At 40.7% G+C, this 12,895-nt stretch overlaps 1 protein-coding gene across 1 annotated transcript in view; it reads right to left on the bottom strand.

Moving 5' to 3' along the window:
• The window catches only part of SPAG1 (sperm associated antigen 1), a 697,262-nt gene extending 685,721 nt beyond the window's left edge, over positions 1-11,541 (bottom strand). Inside the window, exons 1-2 of the mRNA XM_069220554.1 lie at positions 11,227-11,541; positions 7,962-8,090 (exon numbers count right to left, since the gene is read on the bottom strand). Of these exons, the coding sequence (XP_069076655.1) occupies positions 7,962-8,086 (125 nt within the window). The 5' untranslated portion in view covers positions 8,087-8,090; positions 11,227-11,541. The remainder of the gene's footprint in view (positions 1-7,961; positions 8,091-11,226) is intronic.
• Positions 11,542-12,895: the final 1,354 nt, after the last annotated feature.

Here is a 12,895-nt window from a genome sequence, read left to right as displayed (position 1 = left end):
CTTACAAGAGGTGATGAAACAGGCCTGTGCAGTAGGCTTTAATTTTCTCTCCCTCCACGGACTCTGTGGCATTCGTTATCCATATACTATCTAATTGTGATCTGTTCTCAAGATCATCACATTTGTCCTAGATCACTTTCATATCATTCACAGCTTTAGTGAGCAAAATCAGTTTATCTTTCTAAGGGGAGGACATGGTCGAGATGGCATCCTCATTAGCACTCACGGATCGACTGGAAGTCCTTAGATATTACATTCATTGTGACCGCTATCTCAGCTTTTACTGCCTGCTCTTTGGAGATCAGATGTGGTCAGTAGGTCACCCTTAGTGAGTTGTGTATATTCTTTCTTGCTTGTCCTTGTGATACCATGGGTTTCTGTCATATCTTTTCCTTCTGCGGTGGGCAGAGTTTTTTGTAACTTTCCAAAAGGATGTAAAGTTACACTACCTCTTTTCATGTTCAGGCACCTTCATTGGTATGCATTCTCAAAGCTTCAAGACTTTCCCACTACCTCCAAGTTTAAGGTCACTCCAAGGTCGGACTGCAGGCAAACGGGCAGTCCAGAAAAGCTGTAAAGTTATTCCACAGTTTTGCTCTTCTAAAGGTGGCTGCTCAAGCAACTAGGGAACCGGAGGCACAAATCCAACAGAACATCTCTCTGGACGGCATCTCCTTTGCCCCACCAGACCAAACAGATCGAGCTTCTACAGACGTATGCTATGAGGAATCTCCAACTCAGATTCCATGGGGCCCACTGAAGGCAATATTGCCTCCAATGTCTGTTTGGCTGGTGCACTGAGGGCAACGTGTTTGGTACTCCAGTGTAGCACCCCAACAAAGTTCTGACTGATGCCTAAAACATTTGCCCCTTCACATTGTCAGTCCCTCTACCTTGATGTGTCCAGTGAACTCAAACTACACTCCCATCGAAGGACCCAGTGCACCTCAAAAATGTATCCTGGTGGTCAACCCCTGTCAGTTCTCAGAAGGCCTTGGAAGGCTGGCCTGTACTCTTGCAGCAGTGCTCTTCCCTATACTGCTCTTGCGTCAGCTGTCTTTTGCTCTGAAAAGCTAGATGCTCAGAAAGACGCAGGTGGAAAAGGCGCAAGGATCCCACATACTCACTAAGGGATTCAATTTGTAGCTTTTCTACCTGTTCCATTTTGGACCCCATCACACTAAAACCCTCTACCAACTTCACATTTAAGGGCATTAGGTCGTGTACCACAGTACTGAAGTCCTTTAGGGCTAGATGTAGCAAAGGTTTTTACCCATTCTGTGTCTATGGGAAAAAGTGTTTGTACATATGGTCCTTATTTGTCACTCTATCACACCAACTCTAGTTTCATGTTTCTCCTGATCCTAATCAACTCTGTGGGTCCAGCATCATGTTCTCCTTTTCTCTTCCTCAGTGCACACCTTCATTGGAAAAAATATATTTTTGCGCCATCGCTTGCTCACCATATCACCTTAAAGCAGTGCAACCACAGTTATTAGTGTTCAATACAAGACCCAGTACACAGTACGTATATTTATTCCCCATCCCCCAAGTACTCAGACATTCCTCAGCTGATGATTCACCATAGGGAGATCTGTTAGGTCCTGGGTCGCTGCACTTCTTGCAGTGTTCCATGTTTTTAACTGCTGCATGATTCCCGAGACTCAAATTATATATGTTTTCCAGTCAGACCATCCTCCATCAGCCGGCACCAACATCTTTGTCTGCTGCAGACCCATTTCAGCCTTAAGCCACGGCCTGAGCATCAACATTTCCCCACCTCAACTGGCCTCTGCCAGCTGCATGGGCCTACACCATTTAGGCAATGCTGGGTTCCCCCCCGTTAGCCTCTGCTTTCAAGGTATTGCCGCCTTACATGTACTCTGACATCCTGTCTGTGGGACACGCACCTCCTCCAGTAGGCTGAGATCAACAAGAGCAGGGCCTCTGCTGTGACTGTCATTTGAGTGGTCTCAGAGTTGCATCATTTGAGGCTCCATATCTTTGCCACTTGGTCCATGAGTTGGAACAGACCCACTACAATCAGTGGTAGACAAGATGGGAGATGGATTAGGGCCCTAACTCAGAACTCCAAGAAGCACCGTCATCTTGTGCCCCAGTCAGGTCAATGGTTTTTGATATGTTATATTATTTCTAGAAAACATTTTAAGTCTAGTACATTGTTTTTCGCAAACTACAATATAGCAGTCACCTGGAAAAATTATTTATTGTATACTAACTATACCTAATTAGGCAACATTAACCAATAACCGACCTTTCTAATGTTTGTTTAAAGACCTAACTCACAGGAAAGACCTCTTCAAATCCCTCAATCTATAAAAATATTGTCCATGTAGCTGCATTTTGAGTCCTTTACCATCTATCAGATGTTTTTGAAGGCTTGCACAGAGGTCACTGCAGTATTCCACTCAAGTACTTATGTTTGCACCAACCAACCAATCTCGTAGATTGTAAAAGTCGCCTTTTATTACACACTGTATTTGTGACTTAGGGAAGATTCAGGTGGAAGAGAATTTCCACATTTTTCACTTTTTGCACGTGCGAAATTTGAGGCCAAAATGCCAGGGAACTCCAGAGCTTGGAGTATGGGTCTAACCTTGATCCAAAGGTGTATCCCCTCGGTTTCTGCCTGGTTAATCCAACAACAGTTCATCCTCATCCAAATTTGGATGTCCTCCAAAAAGAAAAACAATCCTAAACTGGATTGGAAAGCTTGTGAAAATCAAATATAGATTGCTCTGTTGTCCAAATATGATTGGAAAGCAACTCTGAGGTTATTGCCAAGGTCAAACAGAGGTCTTATAAAAATAATAAAGGTCACTGAAACACTGGACCCTTAAGGCACTGTATATAGAGGCATGACGGGCTGTGAGAAAAACAAGCATGAACAGTCAATTATATCAGATGTTGAGTCTAACACAATGGACAAACACTGCAGGAGGATTGTGTGATTACACTGAATCAAAGGCACATGAGAGGTCCAACATAGTCTGCGGAAGAGCAGTCCTTTTGCCAATGAATGCAAACAATCGGCCCAGAAACTCAGGAGTGCCAATTCAGTCAAATTTTCATTGTCTAAAACTTGAGTGGATAATCTTCAAGATTTTAGATACAGGTGCTGCGGCTTCAAAGGCCATGTGATGCAGGTAGCTCTTTTATTATTAAGTAAACTTTAAAAGAGCATAATCCGGTCCTTACACAATAAACAACATCCTATCTAATGCACACAAATGTTTTAGTCTTTTAAGGACATGGTGGCAAGATGTTCACCAACTGGTTGATTTACTGCACATGGTGTCATTTATTGTGGGCATCTTGCTACTGGAAAGTTGTGCCTCCGCCCAGCAGATTTTAAAATAGAGGCTTTTTTTCCAAGAAACCTTTGGGGCCCAACATTGGTAGCAGACCCATAGTTTTTCTTAGTTCAGGGACCCGTTGGCCATTCACTTATCCCTAAAAACAAACAACTGTTGTTTCCTCAAGTGGACACCGGTGAGAAGATAAAAGGTTAGTACCAGGAGGGGTTTTGGATGAGTCAAAGGTGAGCTAAATGAGGGAGAATTTAGTAGAGTTGTTTGGGAGATCATGGTCCTAAACTGAGGTTTGGGTGAGTTACATGTGGAAGAGGAGTGAAGAGCTTAGGCAGGGTTATTTAGGAGGTGAAAGTAGTAGAGTGAGTTTGGGATGAGTCAGAGTGGGGATGGAGGATAGATTGATAGAGACATGACATATGGTGATGGGTAGACAAAGTAAAGCTTACAAGAGAGTAAAACTATAATATTTGTATTTTTAATTGTATCTATCTATACATATATATACACACACTATCATTATTTTTATTTAATTTATTTATTCATTATTATTAATATTTTTTTAATGTACTTATAATTTGAATTGTATTTATAGATTTTATATTTATTAAATTTTTCTCTAATACAGTAGGACTAGAGTAATAAATAGATATGTAAATACATAAGGGAATATATGTTGAAGGAATATAATAATGGGTATAATATGAGAAGAAAAGTAGTATTGTATAAACACAGACTTACAAGATTTGTAATATTTGAAGTTAATTAATAAGTGTACTTTTCTAACATTTAGTTATCTTTACTCAATTTGTGAATATCCAAATGCTTATGATAATAAAACATTTGATCAGTGTGATATAAAATGAGAGAAGGGATTCATAAGTATCTAATATAACAACTTATCTAGGAGCTATGCAATGACCTATGAATATGTTAAGCACTGAATAACATACATATATATATATATATATACACATAACACACACACACACACATGAATACATACACATATACCCATCCATACATATACATATTTAAACTGTGAGTAAATATACATTAGTTAAACAGGTTTAAAGAGTATGTGTGTGATTTGTAATGACATAGTAACGATACATATTTCCTAAAGAACTATACAAAAACTAGAATATACACATAATCAGATTAAATGTATTTATCAACACAGGCATATGCGATCCATAGCTGTTTGAATATGGCAGTTATGAAGGAAAGAAACAACTCTTGATTAGTCTTCTGTAGACAAGATAGTTGTCTGTGGATCTTATGTTTGGGGGTAATTTTCCATAGTTTGGCTGCTTTAACAGAGAAGGATGTACCACCTATAGTCTTTTTCTTGTATGGTGATGTTCTAAGGCGGGGTGCCAATCTTGAGCTGAGATTTCTTTGTTGAATGTATTTGGTTATTTTGTTTCTGATAAAGAGCGGTCCTGTTCCATGTATAGCTTTGTGGGTGATACAAAGCAGCTTGAAGGTGGATCTTCTGGCAACGGGTAACCAATGTAGTGCTCTCAAGGCAGGGGAGATGTGGGCTTGTGGCTTTACATGTAATAGTAGCCTTCTGACCCTTGCCCACCACACATCTTTAAGAACATTCTTTTATCTACTTCTGCTGCCACACCTGTAAGAAGAATCATCAACAATTCTTTAACTACAGGAACTTTTCCTGTAGGCCAGAAAAAAGCATACATATGACCGTTAATAAAGAAAACAAACCTAGACCCGCAGGACCCCAACAACTACAGACCAATCACAAATGGATCTTTCCTGGGAAAACGGATAGAAAGAGCAGCATTCGCCCAGATGTCACAATTCATTGAAGACAATTCCATACTTTCAGACTACCAAACTGGTTTCCGCCCAGGAAGAGGCAGTGAATCGGCACTCACCGCAATCTGGGATGATCTTAAAAACACAGTGAACCGCAATGGAGTTGCAGCACTACTTCTCTTGGACCTTTCCGCTGCCTTTGATACGGTTGACCATGACACCCTAGCTCAAATTCTCCACAAAGCCAGCATAGAAGGTACTGCTCTCGACTGGATTACATCCTACCTTCAAAAAAGAATATCATATATTTTCCCCCCTTCTCGTCCAAACCCTACCTCACAAAAGCAGGGGTCCCCCAAGGATCAATCATCTCACCTTTGTTTTTCAACATCTACATGATATCATTACCAGAACTGATCAATGATTTTCAACTCACATGCTGCAACTATGCAGATGACACACAAATACTACTTAAATTAGAATGCCCCAAAACATTGAAAACTCACAAATCTTCAGTTGTCTCAGAGCCGTTGATCAGTGAATTTCTTGGAGCTATCTCAAACTAAATGCCTCCAAAACAGAAATACTCATATGTGGTGACTGGAAACATTACGATCCACTGTGCGCCTGGCCAGATGATCTCGGACCACTCCTCGATTATCTGAGGAAGTTAAAAACCTTGGAATTATCATGGACTCCAAGTTAACAATGAATACCTAAGTGGACAAATTAGCACGAACAAGCTTCATCACCTTGAAGACCCTACGACGTATATTCCCCCACCTCGGTTTTCCACACAAGGTTCAGGCTACTATCGTGCTTGTACTATCCAAACTGGATTACGCCAATGGCCCCTACCATGGATCATCTCTATCCAATATGAAAAAACTACAAAGTATTCAAAAGTCCTCTGCCAGGCTACTACTACATGTAAAGCCACAAGCCCACATCTCACCTGCCTTGAGAGCATTACACTGGTTACCCGTTGCCAGAAGATGCACCTTCAAGCTGCTTTGTATCACCCACAAAGCTATACATGGAACAGGACCGCTTTTTATCAGAAACAAAATAACCAAATACATTCAACAAAAAAAACCTCCGCTCAAGATTGGCAACCCGCCTTAGAACACCAGCATACAAGAAAAATGCTATAGGTGGTACATCCTTCTCCGTTCAAGCAGCCAAACTATGGAATTCATTACCCCCAAATATAAGATCCACAGATAACTATCTTGTCTTCAGAAGACTACTCAAGAGTTGGCTCTTTCCTTCATAACCACCATATTTAAACAGCTATGGATTGCATATGCGTGGTTTAGGCAGAGATAGGGCAGGGAGCGGTCTAGTGGTGCGGTGATAAGAGCCGGAATGATCGAGAGAGGACGCAGTGAGGTAAGTGGGCCTGGGGCAGGGTCGGAGGTAGTTTACTTTTTATGGGTGGGGTGGGGGAGTGGGTAGTTTATTTTCAAGAGGTGGCGAAGGATTAAGGAAGGGTGGGAGAAGAGCAGAGAGGAGGAAGGAGCAGGAGAGGATGCTGTGAGCTAAGTGGGGCTGGGGCAGGGTCAGTGTTTGGCAGTGGGGTGGATTTAGGGCTGAGGGTGGGTGGGACAGTTGCAGTAGTTTATTTTTTAGGGACGGAGTGGGGGGGTCAGAGGGCCAGGGTAGTTTAGTTATTAGTGGTAGGGGAAGGTTCAGGGGCTCAGGTAGGTTGGGGTGTTGGAGTAGTTTATTTTTTTTTAGGGGTGGGGTGTTGGGGGTCGGGTTAGTTTTCTTTTTTAGGGCTTAGGGTGGGTCGGGCTACTTTAGTAATTAGAGGTGGGGAAGGTTTTAGAGCTTAGGGCCAGAGGGGGGTGTCGGAGTAGTTTAGTGTTTAGGGGTAGTGGAAGTTTTAGGGCTCAGGGCGGATGGGGGGGGGGCAAGGTAGCTATTTTTGTAAACAGGGGCCAGGGTTTTTGTGTGGGAGGTTTTTAGAGGTGGGGATTGTTTTGGGCCTCATTTGGGGTACTTTTTTAGGTTAAGAGGGGGGTTGTATAACACAACCATGCATGTTGTTTCCACATATTCCTTTACTAAGCATACGTTTACAACTAAATTCGTTATAAAGGCATGCGTGGTAAAGGCATGTGTGGAAAGACCTAGTCATGGTTAGAACCACATTGTTACGGCATGCGTGGTTGTGTCATACAACCATCCCCAGCCCATTTTTCTCCCATTGGAAACATGGTGAATGAAATAAACGGGCTTCTAAAATTGTCACCACCTTAACAAAGTTGCTATATTACTGACTGCCTTGGTAAAGAACAACAGTGCCAGAGTTTTGAAAATATAGTTCCATATCAATCTTCTGGATGAGTTTTTTAAAAACTTTTCATTGATGTGACCCCATTTGCTTTTGTAACGAGAGTTTGAAAGAGGTATGACTGACACAACATCCAATTTTCACATATCTACCTCCTATTACTTATAACTAGGTCCTTCTAGGGACCCAATCACAAGTGCGGCCAAACCCACTGGGATCACAACCCGCTGATTTGGAATAAAAAACACCAATATTTATGAAACATTTACGAAATGTTCAAAGAGTAACAGAAAAGGTACCTGTAAAATGTATCCCATGCTTCAAATATTTTGTTAAAACGTCACATGCGTAATATGCAGTGTGATTACTGCAAGTGATTGAAAATGCCTGCAGACGGAGCCATCCAACCCAATTATGTTTCTCTCCACAAAACATTTGCAACAAGTTATACAGTGAAAATCTGGTGCTCAGTTAAATATTTTGCAAAAAACAGTAAGGAAATATAAATGTGAAAACACTACACAACAGCAACAATGAAGGCCTACCTTAGTATGCTGAGAATCTTTTCCAAGTGTTTAACATCTGTACATGATTCAATGAACTTGTAATCAAGATGGTCGATAGGAATGTTATAGGTTTTTGTTGTCCCGTAGTTCATTATGGATGACATGTCTCTGAAAATTAGGAAGAAAGAATAAAATGAATTTAGTACCAGAAATATACCTCTAATTATTCTCATCTTAAAAGTGCAGGAAATGGTATAAAGTGAAACATGCCTGTAAGAGTTCTACAATGTCTCTTGCTACGAAAACAAAGGTTTAAAGCTACATCACTAACAAATGTGTACCCAGTATGGTTTTCTCTGCATTGGGTAATTATGTGTGCTGAATTAATTTGTGTAACTAGTCTATCTGTTTCACTAACCTTACAGCATGTTTCTTTACCTTCTCTAGACCATCGTTCAGTGTGCAATCCAGTTTGGGGGAGGTGTCAGTAATTACTTTCCAGACAATAACAATGCCATCTCTTCCACGGATTTTGCACATAAAACGAAATAACTAGAAAATAAATTCACCTCAAGTTAAGTTTCAAGGGATGGAACAGAAGAACAACTTGTGGAACGCAACATACACCCAAAGGCAGTGCTTAATTTGTGCTTGTGGTTTCCAGTGAAGAGCACCGGCACTTACCTTTGGACGGCAGGAGCTTATTCTTCGGCCTCAACTCAAGAATTTGCTGCAAGCAAAAAAGACACATATGGGAAAGACGGATGAAGGGAAAAACGAAAAATGGTCACCAAGGGAGAAAGTAGAAAGCTGCAAGAGTGAGCTGAAGGGGCAGGGAGTGACTTTATATGGATTGAAGAAGCCCGACATGGCTTCAGGATTACGCCGCCTCAGTATTCCGTGTTCCACATTTAATTGCAGGAGCCGCGTGTTTAAGAGGAGGGCCTTGGGCACTGGCAACTTTTTATTTACAAATTAAGCACTGCCCAAAGGCATCTTGGGATAGAAAGCATGCAAATAACAAAAGAAGCTGACTAAAGTCAGGATTTAAAGGAAATGGTTTTCAAACATAGTGAGTTCCACGGCTGAGGGCCAAGAAGAAAGAGAGGACCTTCGTCTCGGCACCCCTTCTCCCCTGAAAACTCCTGCCTTCCCAAACCTACATTCTAGAGCTTTTAAACCTATGGTCAGAAAGAAAAAAGTTTGAAGGTACTGGAGACTAACTTTTCTGAAGCTTTGTAAGAATTAAAACAGGAACCTAGGGGGATCATTCCTATGCCTAAAACTCATGTGCATAAGACAAGGGGCCTTAAAAATGATCCTCTGTCCAACGTTCTTTACTGTATGATGCCTGCTAAGCAGAAACTATTCACTTTATTATAATTTCAGATAAGTAGGTGGAGGGGTAATTGTAAGAAACCGTTTTTACTAGGTTTTCAAATCAAAGTCTGTTTTTGTCCATCCTAGCTTAGATGTGATTCAAGGACTGTAAAATCTTCCTTTGGTGGGGTGCTCCAAACAGAACTGGTAATCACTAGTATAAATAAGTTATCAAATTCCTGGGGCCATTGATACGTGTCCTACAGTGTGCACATTGATGTCAAATACTGAAAATCATAGTGTTTATGTGATGATTCTTATGTTAGTCTCTTATTCATCCAGCATCTTATTTTCAGGCTATCTTTAGCATCTTATTCGGCCAGCATCCTACAAGCAGGCAACATTTTACTAAACATATCTCATTTTATCATACCTTAAATAATTCAATCAACTCCATGTAATCAAACTTACCATTGTCATTCTATGAATATGATTTTTTTCAAACATAACATTAATATATATATTAAGCCTAACTGTAGTAACTTTTACATCAAGAAGTGGGCCAACTGTGCCATATTCAATATTCACCGGATCCTAATAAAAAACACTGCACTACTCATATGTAAACCGTCTGAGCTAACCAAAAAGTGTCAACAGGTGGCATCAAATGAATGAACCTCACATCAATGCATTCCTATGTCCAAATAAGTAAACCTTCTTTCTCTCATGAACAGCAACTTGGCTCACCAATATTCATACTGATCACGATAAACAGAGCATCTATCTACCTGATCTGGTTGCAAAATGTCTGAGACAAGTACATTTTGTCAGATGAGGTGGCACCAAATCGTCATCTCAAAACATTCGTATGCAGTTATGGACAAATAAGTAAACCTACTTGTCTTAAAGGAAAATCAAATTGTCTCATAAATATTTAGGTTGTTTTCAAACATACTACATTACCCTATATGATCTATGAAGATTTAGCTGGGCACAAAATTACCACAAAACATGGGCTGACTGTCCACCTTCCAGCCAAAACATTCCTATGAAGTTATAGACAAATAAGTAACAATCCTTTCTAACACGAAGATCAACTTGGTTCACCAATGGTCATATTAGATGCTATACAGTCTAAATTACAACAACTGGTACCAAAACAGTTTTGGAGAAGAGGACAAATGATCTTTTGGAACTTTTTTACATGACCAAAGTGCAATAGGCAAAGTCACTGCTGTAATCTAAACGTTTATTAGTAAATAGATCTGCCAGGGTAATATTGGGAGATCTTACATCACCTACCCAATTCTATAAGATGTGGGGACTCCCAAGTAAGAATGATGCGTAACTGAGCGTCTTATTGGGCAGCATTTTATTTTCTGGGAACATTTACATAAAACATATTATATTTACTGAATCTTAAATGATTTAACCAACTTAATTTAATCAGACTTCAAATTGTAATATTATTAATATTTGTTTCCAAAACACCAAATCCCCTTACAAGGTCCACGAAGATCTGTTCTTCCAGCCAATGGAGTCCTATATGTATTACAAATAATCACACAAACGGGAAGTGCAAAACTGTACGCATTTTAATGGCAAATGAGTACCAGATGCCATCTCTTGAACTGTATGGGTTTGCTGGAGAGCTTTTCAGAATCGAGCGCACAGAGGATTCCTTGTAATGCTGAGAAACAATGCCATGAACAAAAGACGAAACGAATGGATGTCTGCATTAACGACTGGACACATGGTTATAGAAGGGGACAGACTAAGTGCATGGATACATGCTTTAATAAATAACTAAAAGGACGGATGCATACACCTGTCTCAATGGCACTCTTTATAATCACGAAAACCTACGACGTGCACTGTTTCATAAACTGATCCAACAAAGTTGAAAGAAGGGGTGGACCATTGCCATGCATGTGGCAGCCACATGCATTGCGAATGGTCTTGCCACAATCTGGTTGTGCTTTACCTGTCGAAAGGAAGGTGCTGTGTCTGGCCTCTGCAGGGACGGTGACGTTGTGGGCGGCAGTTGGCGTTAGATAAATTGGCTTCTGCGTGAAGTGGAGTCTCAAAGTTCTAGCGCCCTCGAATGATTGATTGATTAGTTGGCCCGCTCCAGCTGCGGGTGAGACTCGAAAATTAGTGTTACCGAGTGATTCACCTATACCTATTATAGTGTCATAAAGCACCACAGCCTTTTCACCGAAGCCCCCTCTAATATTTTGTATCGCCTTTACACTCCCATATTATTGCGTCCCTTTAAAACCAAAATTGGATCGTCCGTTTCCATAGGAACGTACCAAACAAGATCGAAGGTGGAGGGTGCAAGAAAAGAGAAAAGGGACGCCAGTGAAAAAACCGACTCAGACTGCAACTCGTAAGGCTCTATGTACGTAACATGGCGGCCATCTTGATATTGGGATTATTCACTGTCTCTAACATAAAAGAAGAATAAAAAAAGCCGATAATGGAAATTGACAGCAGGCAGACCGTGGATGGAACAAGAACCGGGTTGAGACACAGGTAGGAATCGTCTAAATAGCGTCTAGATAGGTTGACTAGAGTTTCAGACCAAACAAACAAACTCGGACGAACATAGAAATAAAAATAGGACGTAATGCAGAGCGCGCGCCCTCTCTCTCTCTCTCTCTCTCTCTCTCTCTCTCTCGCGCGCTATTTACTTAACCCCTTTGCTGCCAGATCTTTTTCCCCTCAGGTGCCAGGCCTTTTTTTTTGGCTATTTGGGGCAGTTCGCGCTTAGGCCCTCATAACTTTTTGTGCACATAAGCTACCCACGCCAAAATTTGCGTCCTTTTTTTCCAACATCCTAGGGATTCTAGATGTACCCAGACTTTGTGGGTTCCCCTGAGGGAGAACAAGAAATTAGCCAAAAATACAGTGAAAATGTCGTTTTTTTTTTTTTTAATGGAAAAAAGGGCTGCAGAAGAAGGCTTGTGGTTTTTTCTCTGAAATTGGCATCAACAAAGGGTTTGCAGTGCTAAAATAAATCACCAGCTTTCAGGAACAGGCAGACTTGAATCAGAAAACCCAATTTTTCAACACAATTTTGGCATTTTACTGGGACATACCCCATTTTTACGATTTTTTGTGCTTTCAGCCTCCTTCCAGTCAGTGATAGAAATGGCTGTGAAACCAATGTTGGATCCCAGAAACCTAAACATTTCTGAAAAGTAGACAAAATTCTGAATTCAGCAATGGGTAATTTGTGTAGATCCTACAAGGGTTACCTATAGAAAATAACAACTGAAATAAAAAAAATATTGAAATTGAGGTGAAAAAAACAGCAATTTTTCTATACGTTTTACTCTGTAACTTTTTCCTGCAATGTCAGATTTTTGAAAGCAATATACAGTTACGTCTGCTGGACTCTTCTGGTTGCGGGGATATATAGGGCTTGCAGGTTCATCAATAACCCTAGGCACCCAGAGCCAATAAATGAGCTGCACCTTGCAGTGGGTTTTCATTCTATACCGGGTATACAGCAATTCATTTGCTAAAATATTAAGAGTCAAACATAGGTATCTAGAAAACCTTTCTATTTCCAAAATGGGCACAAGATAAGGTGTTGAGGAGCAGTGGTTATTTGCACATCTCTGAATTCTGGGGTGCCCATACTA

Source organism: Pleurodeles waltl, chromosome 2_2 (assembly GCF_031143425.1).
Source record: "Pleurodeles waltl isolate 20211129_DDA chromosome 2_2, aPleWal1.hap1.20221129, whole genome shotgun sequence".
Classification (NCBI taxonomy): domain Eukaryota; kingdom Metazoa; phylum Chordata; class Amphibia; order Caudata; family Salamandridae; genus Pleurodeles; species Pleurodeles waltl.
Note: the sequence above shows the minus strand (reverse complement) of the source record. Positions and strands in the feature narration are given on the sequence as shown.